This window comes from Nelumbo lutea, chromosome 2 (genome assembly GCF_056320005.1).
Source record: "Nelumbo lutea isolate HS-2025 chromosome 2, American lotus-T2T, whole genome shotgun sequence".
Taxonomy (NCBI): Eukaryota; Viridiplantae; Streptophyta; class Magnoliopsida; order Proteales; family Nelumbonaceae; genus Nelumbo; species Nelumbo lutea.
The window spans coordinates 11,813,670-11,826,170 of NC_142685.1; the positions used below are offsets into that span (position 1 = coordinate 11,813,670).

At 38.5% G+C, this 12,501-nt stretch overlaps 1 protein-coding gene across 1 annotated transcript; it reads left to right on the forward strand.

Moving 5' to 3' along the window:
• The first annotated feature begins 10,205 nt into the window (after window positions 1-10,205).
• LOC148868584 (abscisic acid receptor PYL4-like) lies at window positions 10,206-11,751 on the forward strand. Its single transcript, XM_088967376.1, has one exon. It carries the CDS (start codon window positions 10,578-10,580, stop codon window positions 11,241-11,243), a length of 666 nt encoding a protein of 221 aa, XP_088823502.1. The 5' UTR covers window positions 10,206-10,577; the 3' UTR covers window positions 11,244-11,751.
• The last annotated feature ends 750 nt before the right edge of the window (window positions 11,752-12,501 follow it).

The following is a 12,501-nucleotide window of genomic DNA, read 5'->3' on the forward strand; positions in this document are numbered from 1 at the left end:
TATTGTCATCCATGGGCAGACAGAAAGGGGTTTGTTTGTGTATTTTCTCTGAAGTGTTAAAAAAAGAAATTGGAGAGATCAAAGTACAAAGTATTAAGGGAGGTTAGAGTACTTAATTATCAGAAAACACAGGCGAGGTTTAAATAATTTAACCTATTTTTTAATAAGATAACCAAGTGATTAAGTGAATAGACGAAGAAGATGGTTGTAGCACTGCCACCCCAGTTTCAAAGTGCATAAACAGGATTAGAAGCCCAGCCACTCCGTACAGCAACATTGTCTGAAAGAGGAAAGATGATATACTCTCCTTGTATCAAATGTTAAATTATTCAAAAAGAAGAGTATTGAATTTTAGCTGGATTTTGTCAATGAACGAGAATAGGTTTCCATTCCGGCTTCAATTACATTTTGAAAATGGAATGGGTTCTCTGCCGGAATTCTTGACATTTGTTTGTGCTATTGATATTCTATGCAAATTGAAGTTGACCAATCCCTTATACTTTTCTTTTTATTATTGTTATATTTTATTCAATATGCAGTATAATAATAAAGCACATACGGAAGGCTTCTTTGAACCAGTTTGGTTGGTTTTAAAAAGAAGAGGAACCCTTATGAGGTTTTCATTTGTTTTTGAAATTGTTACATCAGCAAATTAAATAACAAAAACATGTTTTTGAACATGGTTTTTGTTTTAATAGACAAAAAACACATACACAATCATGAACATGTTTTTGTATTTTTATTTCGAAAACATGTAATATGTTTCAAGCCAGATAGTTTTGATTTGTTTTTGGAACCGGCGACAAGAAACACCCCCCTAGGCTATGTTTGGATTGAAGGAAAACATAGGAAAAAGAAGAAAAATGTAAAGATTACAAACTTTGTATAAGTTTTTCTATCTTTCCTTTACTTTTTCTACTTTTTTTCTTCAAACCAAACATAGTCTTAGAGAACTTAAAACTGGACCACAATATTTATTCAATAGGAGGTTTGTTTATTGTGCCACTTAGAGATAGAGTTAGAGGTAGGTTGCCAACTTATAAGAATCTATTTAAAATCAATTTATTAGATTATTGGATACTGCCGACCTGCTTGTTTGGTTAATTACAATTGCTTAACCCATGGTACATATTCACTGTTACAGAACAGTGTCAAACTGCCAAACAATGACCGATCTGCATAAAACATCGACAAGTTGCTGATGAAGGCTAGTTGTGTATTTCCATTCAGCTGCTGGATGGTTATTTATTAACAAGTTGAAGAAGTGGTCTCAAAAGATCTATATATGTTCAACTCTCAGCAATCCAACCTGATGAAAACGTCACAAATTAATGAGAGTGGAGAATTTTAGGAAGACCAGGAGCCGGGAAATGTTGAATTTGTAAGAGAGAAGAAAATGAGAGGAATAACAAGTATTACGTTTAAGGTGCAGTGTAATTTGTCGGATATGTGGACAAAGAGAGTGCCAGAGAGGAGCTTTAGACACAAAATGGGCACATACTGTATTTTACATCAAAGCTGTTAGTGTAATATGTGAATTACATAACAATTATATACATATATAGGAAAAGGCTTGTTCGGAAGGGCTGAAGTTTTAGTTGAGTTGCTTTGAAGAAATCACCAAGGGCCCATTTGGAAGGGCTTCAACATATTAAGCTGTATTGATTGAACCTCTTCTAAGAAGCTATTAAAATTAACTTAATTAAAAATTTGATTTCTCAGTTCAATGTAAGCGTTTTTGGATTTCCCTAGTTTTTTTTTTCACCAGACAAAACTTGATGGCTTTCCATGTGAGGCCCAACTTGCAATGGCATAAGCTGTTGGTGAAAGCCCTCCCAAATGGGCACTAGGGAAAGCTTTAGTGGGAAGCCATGCTTTTGGCACTAGACAATTAGCTTTAGCTTTCCAGGGTTTAAATCAAACATAACTCATAACTAAGCTGTAGGGGTGGGGCCCATGGTGCAGAGCCAGAAGAAGCTGCATGAAAAAGCCCTCCCAAACGGGCACCAACTTCAAAATATGATTTCATAAATAGGCATGAAAATTTTATTTAATTTTAGTAATGAATATAACTGCATTCAATCTTCAATAGGGTTCAATTATTGTTTCAAAATCAAACTTTCTAGTTTTGGAATTGGATATCTACAACTTCCCTTCAAACCTTATTCCACATTGTTTATATGAGATTCTTCCTTCTTATTCTCAAGCAAGTTCCTTAGAGGGCTTAGTTGAATTTGATGGTTGATGCCCTAAATCGAGTTCATTTGCTACTCTATGACACCTTCTAACATAAATAACAAGAAACAAATTCGGCAAAGTAAAATGCATGGGGGAGGGTTAAAACTCCAACTTGATTCAAACTGTCCAATTAATTATTATTAGGCCCTATAAGCTATAACAGGTAATTAGGGGCATTCACAACCTAAAAACCCTAATTTGATACTTGGACTACCATTCACAACATGATGTGTGGATGCATAGTATGATATATAAGAACACTATGGACATGGTAATTAGGGGCATTTTTCCAAGTGGTAAACAATTATAGATATTTTATGCCTCAAGTAAATAGGATAATCTTTAGTCTCTATGCATGCTATAGGTATGGACTAGTCCAACTTATCCAGCCCAGCTAGAGATAGACAAATCGGGCCAGATCCTAGAGTAATATTTTTACATGTTATATTAATTAATGTACAAAATTATGGTTTAAAGTATTGATATGATACATTCCGTATTAGATATATCGTATCGTATTTTTTGAAAAAGATACGGTCTGAAATGTCTGTTTCCAGGTGTTTCAGACCTCCAACTTAAAAAATATGTTTTAAGATTCCTAAAAAACCAAAAAAAAAAAAAAAAAAGGTATTTCAACCATTTCTAAGTTTCCCTATAAAACTAATTTCTCAGTTGCCAAAATTATTTTTTGTGAAAAATGCACTTTTTCCCCTTTATTAATTATATATGTTCATCATGAATGAATTCCTATGGATGGCTAACCTGGAGTTGAGAAAGGTTAATGGGCACTGTCTTTAGACGTGGAAGGGATGGATGTGCTGATCAGTTATAAGTCATCCATCAAAAGGACATGGACAACTGTGGAATCTTAATGTTAAAGTAGTTGTATGTCTAGATGCATGGCAAGTTGGCAACCCCAAAGAAGGCTGCTGCTTTATGTGTTTGGTACATCCCTGTGCGCATGACTTTGGCTCCTTTTTTTCACGGTGGATATTAAAGCCACGTCATCAGTATCATCACGAAAATTTAGTTTAATTTATTTCCCTAAAATGTAAGGGGATTTTTGCAAATTAGTTAAACTTGCATCTGTTAAGTAGGTTATTAAGGTGGCATTTGATAACACTTTTTAGACTTCTAAAGTCTGGAAATATTGCTTTTCAGATGCCAGAGGTGTTTGGAAGTGTATCTGAATTTCGGTCTAAAAATCATTTTCGGATCTAAAATAATAAGATATGGGCCAGGAGTTGAACGTGTTCAGATGCATTTCATACCTGGCCAAAAGTCCAAAATACCCTTGAACTCTCGCACTCTCTCTCTCTCTCTCTCATTTCTTTTTCTTCTTCTTCTCTAGCCGCTGCAACGAGTTCGAGCCTTCTCCCTCTCTCTCTCTCTCTCTCTCTCTCTCTCTCTCTCCTTTCTTCTTCTTCTTCTTCTTCACTCACCGCTACAACTGAATAGTTTAATTTAGGGGTAAAATAGTAAAATTAGTGAATTTCATATGCTGAAGTTTTGATCTAACACAAGCAACCTTCTTTATTTAGAGCCTCTAAAAAGTTAAAAAACAAAATGTCTCTTTTCAGATTTTAGACCCTTTTAATATCTTTTTAACTTTTCAGATTTCAGATTTATCAAACACCACCTAAATGAATTTAGTTATAGCTTAATAAACCTAAAATATGTTATTGGTCAATACTTTCTGCATTTGTTTTCAATTTTTTTATTCAAATCATGCATGCTTTATGAATGAATGCAAATTAATTTGGAAAAAGCAATTAATGGTCTGCATATAGGGTTTTCAATTGGACCAGATTTGGTCTAATCCAATCCGGTCTAATATGAGTTCATTATAAATGGATCAGGTTCAATCCAATATGATGAATATACTAGACCATTTTGGATCAATACAATCCAATGTTTGGACTTTCCAATATGTTCAAATTGGTTTTAATTTAGATTGGTTCTAATCCAAACTTGATCCATTGACACCTACATTCTTATCTTTTATTAATAAATCAAATATTAATTGGTTCAATCCCATACAAATCCAATATAAATCCATTATAAATAGACTAGATCCAATTCAATCCAATAAATACTTTGGACCATTAAGTCTAGACTTCTCTTATTGGTCCGTCCAATTAATACAAATTGATTTTGATTTGGACGGGATACAACTCAAAATCAGTCCATCGACACCTTTATCTGTTTGGCTATCATGTGGAATATCGGAATCATTTCGTTTTAGTTGTGTACATGAAATTTGAACTGTTGATCCCACATTGTTCACTATTATATATATTACCATCTAAAACGGATTTAATACAGTAATTAATTGTCTAAAACTTGCAATTCGTCCTTATGATGGTTAATTAGTAGTCCTCTAATTTCTCTCTCTCTCTCTCCTCCCATCCCTACGAGCTACAAGGACATGCATCATCCTATCTCCGTCTTTCAGGCATGGTTTTTTCTTGGATTCTTTCGTATTTCAATAAGCAAATGCAATCATCCTAAAAGAAGATGAGGAACCCTGATTAGAAGTCGTTATCATGAAAACAAATTGAGGAACCTTTGATGCAACACCGGTCGAGTGCTGGATTCGAACTTAATTGTCGTATATATACATGAGAGATGGGTTAAGGAACCCATCAAAACTCAAGTTCTGCAAATTGCACCAGAAACGACATTAACACTGATTAAGGCAAACAAGCCCATTAGCAGAGGCAAGTTGGAAGTTGGAACTAGCTTCTAATCTTTCCCTAGAATCTCCCACCACATTTGTCGTATTTATTGTATGTACAAACATGTATACTTAAAAGGTATTTGAAAGAAAGGGATATAAGAGAAATACAAAGGAGAAAAAGAAAACGGATTAGAAAACGCCAATTTGCAGTGTTTATACTACTAGTGATGCTGTCTCAAAACGCGCCTTCAATTCACAAAACCATGACCAATCTGCATGCACAAGAGTTAAAAACAATTGCCTTTTGCCCAGCTAGTTGAGCTCAGCTAAAATATTAACAAGTCGCAGAAGAAAACAATGTACAGCGTCTTTTCGTTCAACAAGTGGAGATCGATATTGACAGATCGGATATAACCATATCATCACGAATTCACGATGTTGAGATCTCAACCTTGCAGCTCTTAATAGTTAACAGTCTCCATGCATGTTCGAATTGAAATTGGGTGAGCGAGATATCGATGAGACTGGAGAAACAGAAAAAGCCAAGAGACGGATCATGTCTGGTTTGCAAATGAGGTCAGAACAGAAAAAACCGAAAACAAACAGTACGTAGTAGTGAATTAATGCCCCCGAAATAACTAGAAATTTGTCCACAAATTCATCGTAGGGTAAGTGGGTGGTATAGAATTATATTAATAGCTAAGATAACCCACCCAAATTGATAAATTAAATTAAAACAGCCTTGAGATTCATCGTCTGATAGGGTATACATAGAATTTAATTAATAATAAGATCACCCACCCAAATTAATAGAATAGCCTGAAAAAACTGTATTTATGTTCTTTTTTGGCTAGTTATCGGTAGTTAGTGGTGTAAATCATCCAAATCAAAATCTATTTGGATAGATTTAATGGACCAATAAGATATATTGAATTTGGATGGATTGGACGGACCAATATGACATATTGGATTGGACCTGGTCCATCCATAATGAATTTATATTGGATTGAGCCAATATCTGGTCTGTTGATAGAAAATAAGAACATAGATGTCAATAGACCCGGTTTGAGTTGAAACCAATCTAAATTAACAGGAATTTAAATAGATTGAACAAGTCTCTAAGCCGATACAAAAATGGTCTAAAATATTCATTGGGCTGAATTGGACCAGGTCTATTTGTAATGGACTCACATTGGACTGGACCGGATTGAACCAAATCCAGTCTAATTAACACTCCTATCAGTAGTGCCCTAAAGTGGGTATCTCCATTTGCTCAGAGATTCTCACCATGTAGTAAGTTGGGATAAAAGAGGTCCACATCCTTCCTCTTGTTTTGCTTTTTAATAAAGGCAAATAGCTAGTAAGAGAAGTTGGACATACCGCAATGTATTGGAAGTCGGAACACACACAAGATGTATGAACTATGAACCATGGATGACATGACGAAGGACACTATGCACGTGGCTAGAGTGTCTCATTTATCAAGTGGGACAAGTTGAACTCGTCATGTCTGCCTCCATATTCCATGCATTTCAGGCTTCTGCACCATCTTTGATCAGAACAAGGAATTGAATGGATTTGCAGGATCAGTCATCCATCAAGGCTTCACCTGTAATATATATATTATTGCATTGATAGTGGAAGAGTTGAAATTGAATGCATGACGGGATACGTTTAGGCTCGTTCTGGAAGGAATATAAATATGAATATGTATTATAAGTACATATAAAATAATACAAAATATAAAGTTTTGTATTCTATATATTTATATTTGTATTCCCTCCTAACTGAGCTTTAAGCTCAAATGCTGGGGTTGCTGTTCAGCCAAAGTTGGGGTTTGCAATTTTTCCTTTTTATATAATTTTCTCGGGTGTAGGTTGAGTTGGGTACTTGGGTTGGTAGCTAGGTCAATGGGTCCATATATCTCCATGTCTCTCTTTCCACGTGGCAAGTTTTTAACCAAGAAGGCAATGCATGGTATGGCTGACGTGGACTGAGTGTGAGTGTACTTATATATACTTATAACTCTACAAATTAATACAAGAAACTCATTTATGTATGTAGTGAACGGATTGCATATATATATGCAATAAGCTAGAGTTATATTCAAAATTTTGCCTACTGGCATGGGCCCTTGTTCTTCTTCGTTTTTTGATAGAACCAGAAAGGGCTAGCTTCCTGATAACCACACCGATTATATCTCGGAAAGAAACAAATAATCGGTGTGGTTGCCACGTGAAAAAATAAAGATTATAAAATCATTTCACTGAAGATTAAATGGGTTAATTTCCAGCTGTTAAGAGAGAAGTTGGGGATAAGTTTGTTTCAGAAAAGGAAAACAAAATCCCCAGATGACTTCATTAGGTTATTCTATCAACAACCACAAAAGAAAAAAAGACATCTTATATGGAACACAGAAACCGTTTCAACGTGTAGGAAGATTTGTATGAATGGGATCGGAAGCTTGCCGAGTATGAACAACATAGCTGGCCTGAAAACAATAAGAAAATTGACAAAAGAGCAGCTCTTCTCCTTCTCTATATCAAATGTTATTTTATTCATAAATTATAACTTAGCTGGATTTTGTCTTGGAATGAGTATAGCCTTTCTATCTTGGCTTCATTGGCTTGATGTCTGTTGCAGCTTCTCTAAGGACAGAAACGGATTAGAGATTAAAATATTAACAGGGGTTCATTAATTAATTAACTAATTGTTTACCTTATCAAGGAAGAAAAGAATTAAGAAAGCCCAACTAGTTACAAACATTATATGCATGCACACAACAGCTATTGGTCTTGACCAAACCCTAAAAGCTCATGGGTTTCTTGGGCTTAATCCACATTTACTCTTTGCTAAGCTTCCAGAGTCCAGATTATTTCCTCCTTTTAAGAGAACCTCCAGAGTTTAGCTAGCCCCCACCTCAATCTTTCTCTCTTGTTTTCTTGTACAGTCAAAGATCCCTCTGCCTTATAATTCATCTGCCTCTTCAACCATGCATGCATGCTTTGTCTAGGATTCTTTCTTTGCATTTCCACAACCAATAATTCCTCACAAAAAAATTTCCCCTTTTTGCCAGGAAAGCGTCTCCATCCTAATTACAGTTGGGTAACCAACCTAATACGGAAGAACGACCAAGCGTTGGATTCAAAGTCTGCAAACTGCTAAATTTACTAAACAAAACACTAATTAAGACTGTGATCAAGGCAGACCCTATCAAAGACATAGACCCAGCTCTGAAGCCCATCTGGAGACCGGTATAATTTGCTGTATCAATTAATAGAGTTGGGTTACGTACAGATGTTTAGAAAAATCACAAGTTGCTTAGTTCCTTCAATTGGGAATTTGCAAGTGTAGAGATAAGAGGTATGGTTTCAAAACCAGCAGGCTTGAGAAAGAATGACCAAGTTGCTTGAATAAATAAAAAGAAAGAAAGAGAGAACAACTAGTGGAGCTATTAACACAAGAATTGTGTCTCTCCTCCACTAACATCAACTGGTTGAGAGCTATTTAACACAAGTTGAGACTGAGTAGGTCTTCTCTCACAAGTCACAACCATCTTTGGATGTTGAGTGAGGGTCTCAATCCCTCTAATTCTTTAACTGTCCAAGTTAATGCAAAGTGGGTGAGAAAGGGTCATACAGTAATGAAACGGTAAAATTGCGTCTATTTTGGCGGAAGATGTGGAGAAAGAGGGTCCAGCCCAATATAGCCCAAAAAAATCGGGCCAATCTTCATCCCCACCTGCCAGTTTTTCTGCCCTCGTAAAACTGGAAAATCAGTTTTCCTTTTTTTTTTTATAAATTCAAAAAAATAACAAAAACAGAAAAAAAAAAAAAAAGGGATGCTTATCTTATCCACCTGCTTACGGCCCTCGGTTGCAAGTGGGTCATCCAGTTGCCTATTTCTTTGGGTGCCCATTTGAACAAATGTCCTTTTCTTTTTCTAGAATTACGTGAGTGCCACTCCTTGTAAGTTGTAACGGCCATACCAATCCAAAATGCGTACTCTGCCTTTAAATGACTTTATTGACCCTCTGGCCTCTACAGCTTGAGTGAGTCGGTGACAGCCTGCCGACGCGCCTTTTCGACTCGAACTACGAGATATCTCCCCACTGTTACTGTACAACTAAAGATAAGAAACGACGACCTACATTCCTTTTATTTTACCCCAAGGAAAATAGCCATGCTTGCCAAACAAAGGATTTCCAATTTCCCCCCTCCACAAATGAATGGGTTTTAGCCACCTGGAGAAGGGCATAATGAAGCGGTTTCAGTGGGCTATCATTTATTTAGAATGTGGACCCTAGCTTTATGGTTGTGTCATATGTGGCCATGCCCACAAACCATACTTTCTGGGGTCTGGCCTGATTCCTCTGCAGGAAAATACATCCTTATTGCATTGAAGAGCCATGATGTATTTTATTCTCTTATTGCAGGCCTTATTAAAAACCTTGGCTAACAGATTTTATTACCAAGTGGACGTATGACAAAGGCGATCGAAATCGTCCACCTGGGACGAGACCCACTTGCCTAATGGCCCATTTGTACAGTCTGCCATGTACCCACCAACCCAATTTTCTTTTTTATTTGCGCTCCAACAACAATAGCTTATGATCTCTTTAATTCATATTGTATATGCATGTAAAATATAACAAGGTAATTCCGTCAATGCATGGAAATCATGGATACATTGGTGACGTGCATCCACTTGGGATTGCCAGATGTTAAGATTAAGTACGGAGAAGATGGGTTGTTGAATATTCTCTTCTCTTGAAATCCTGTAATGGGAAACGAGCAATTTGCAAATTGCAACTACAACTAGTCTCTCTCTCAACTCTCAATTTGTATTGGGCAGTGCGCCATGAAGCGGGCGTGTGATATGGTACGAGGTGGAGCAAAAGCAAGCAACTAGCAAATTTTCCTCTAAATCAACAACCCATGTGGATAGGTCCCCAGACCAGAGGGGCAGGGGAACTGGGCACAGGACAGGCTTCCCTGGATTAATTCTGATGGTGGTGGTGGAGGTGGAGTTTTTGGTCACCTCCGCCCAGAGCGGCAGCGCAACTGGGGAAGACGAGAGCCAGCGGCCGGCAGATCACGCTTCTCCCTTGAGAGAGAGAGGGTCGAGGGGGTTGTGTAATTGTGTATGTGTTGTGGTGCTCTAAACTGCTTTCAAGTTTCAACCACGGTCCCAACTCCCAAGTGGTTTGTATTGTACCTGGTCTTTGTAACATTTTGTGAGGAAAAAATTGTAATTTGGAGTAACTTCCAAGACTAGGGCTATTCTTGTAACTTCAATCCGAGCAAGTTGCATCTATTTTATTACCCACATGAACTTTATTTAATTAACCGTCTTTAGATTTTAGAAGCCAACCAACTCTCTCTCAGCGCTCAACATCACCCATTGGAAAAAACACCCAAACCACCTCTCGGAAAGTTCAAAAGTGGCTAACCCCTCCCTCCTTCCCTCTCTCTCTCTTCAGCCTTGTAACCTTGTACTTTTAATTCTCTTCCTCGGCATCTCTCTCTCTATATATATATTGACAAACACATCTCATAAACCCTCAAACCCAAATTCATCGTCACCTTCTTCTTCTTCTTGTAATCTGAAGATACATAGAGTGAGTGGAAGAGAAACAGCGAAACAAGAACAATTAATAATGCCGGCAACACCTCCCAAATCATCTCTCCAAGTCCACAGAATCAATAACACAATCACCTCCGCTACCAACACAACCAACGTTCTCTCCCAGAAACAATCACAAGCCACCACACTCTCCCGCCGGGTCCCTCTATCTTGCGCCATTCCGGTCCCCGACTACATCGCGCGCTACCACACCCACGCCGTTGGGCCCAACCAGTGCTGCTCCTCCGTCATCCAGCCCATCGCCGCTCCCGTCTCCACCGTATGGTCCGTCGTCCGCCGCTTTGACAATCCTCAAGCCTACAAGCACTTCGTCAAGAGCTGCCATGTTCTCGTCGGAGACGGTGATGTCGGTACTCTCCGAGAGGTCCATGTCGTTTCTGGTCTCCCCGCCGTGAAAAGCACCGAGCGCCTTGAGATCCTCGACGACGAGCGCCACGTCCTTAGCTTCAGCGTCATCGGTGGGGAACATCGCCTCTCCAATTACAGATCAGTCACCACTCTCCACCCTTCCTCTACTGGCGCTGGAACCGTTGTTGTCGAATCGTACGTCGTTGACATCCCACCAGGGAATACCAGCGAAGACACATGTATGTTCGTCGACACTATAGTCCGCTGCAACTTACAATCACTCGCTCAGATTGCCGAGAACTTATCCGGCCGGAACCGTACATCGTCGTGACAACCCCCCTTTTCCGATCTGTGACGGCCTTTCCTTTCCTTGGATTTTTCCAATGTGGGTCCAATTGATATCCATTGTTGATCGCAGCCCGGAAGAAAAAAAGGGAAAAGATCTGATCGCTATGAAGCTTCGTTCGTCTACCCATGATTTTGCTTGAGCCCGTGATGATGTAAAGAAGAACGCGACACCTTGTTTTCCGAGAAAATCCGTTCCGTCGATCTGCCGATACCGGAACTCTTTGTTTGCGTCATTCCGTCACCATCACCCCGTTATTTATTTTTATTTTTTTTTAACTACATACACAATGTGAATTCTATCTGCATCTGGTTTTTTCTCCGTGCCCATGGTTTTTGTGTAATTTCAAAAAAATTGATTGCCCAAACAGGAAGGCAGTAGTCGAGTTGCATCCCTTGCATGTGAATTTTCGATGTGACAAAAATAGCCCTGGACTGTTACTATCTATATGCCCTCGAAATTATATTTTATTGAAATTGAGTCTTGAAGCAAATTGGTTTCGTACCGCTCAGTACTTGATACGGTACTTGCGTATCGTATCGGGCAAATCCAGTTCCAGCTCAGTTGATTTAATTTAATTGAACTTAATCATGCTAATAATGCGCTACTAAGTACTGACAATACAGCAAGGTATATACATGTATGTCAAGAACCTAATCGCCTTCGCCCCCTCGTGGTTCGTATCGTTTTTTGTCGTGTCGCTGTTACAATCAATTAATTAGCATAATTAATTGGATATGAAAGTTCTTTCTTTCTAGTTTTCATGTTGTCCTTTGGCCTTTGGGGGGGCATGGAAGGTCGGGTCGGGCTCACTCGGGGACTCGGGTTATAGTTAAATAAAGAGAAAGGGTCGTTGAGTATAGAGGGGCATTAGAGAAGCTGAGAAATTGTCCCCTGGAGGGCATGCATGCATGGGATGGATGCATGTGGAAATAAACAAGTAATTGTGTGAATGAGAATCAACAGCTGCTACGCAAGTTGGGGATTGAAAAAATCCAAGTGGGGGGAGAGGGGTTGAATAAAGAAAGTGCAAGTTGAGGAAGGAAGGGGGTTTCGCTTTGGCCACTTAAATTTGTTTTTGTTTGTTTTTGGGAATTTGGTGGGGATGGGAAGAGGTGTTTGCAAGTTGCAAGTTGGGGGTTTGCAAGTGGGGAGGACTGAACAGGTGGTGGTGGGTTTAGTGATGCCCTCCCTCCCTTCCTCTCTCCTCCTCGTGGTCGTGCTTTCCTTTGTTTATATTTGA

Coding starts and splice junctions, on each gene's coding strand:
- LOC148868584 (XM_088967376.1), top strand. CDS start 10,578: ATGCCGGCAACACCTCCCAAATCATCTCTCCAAGTCCACAGAATCAAT.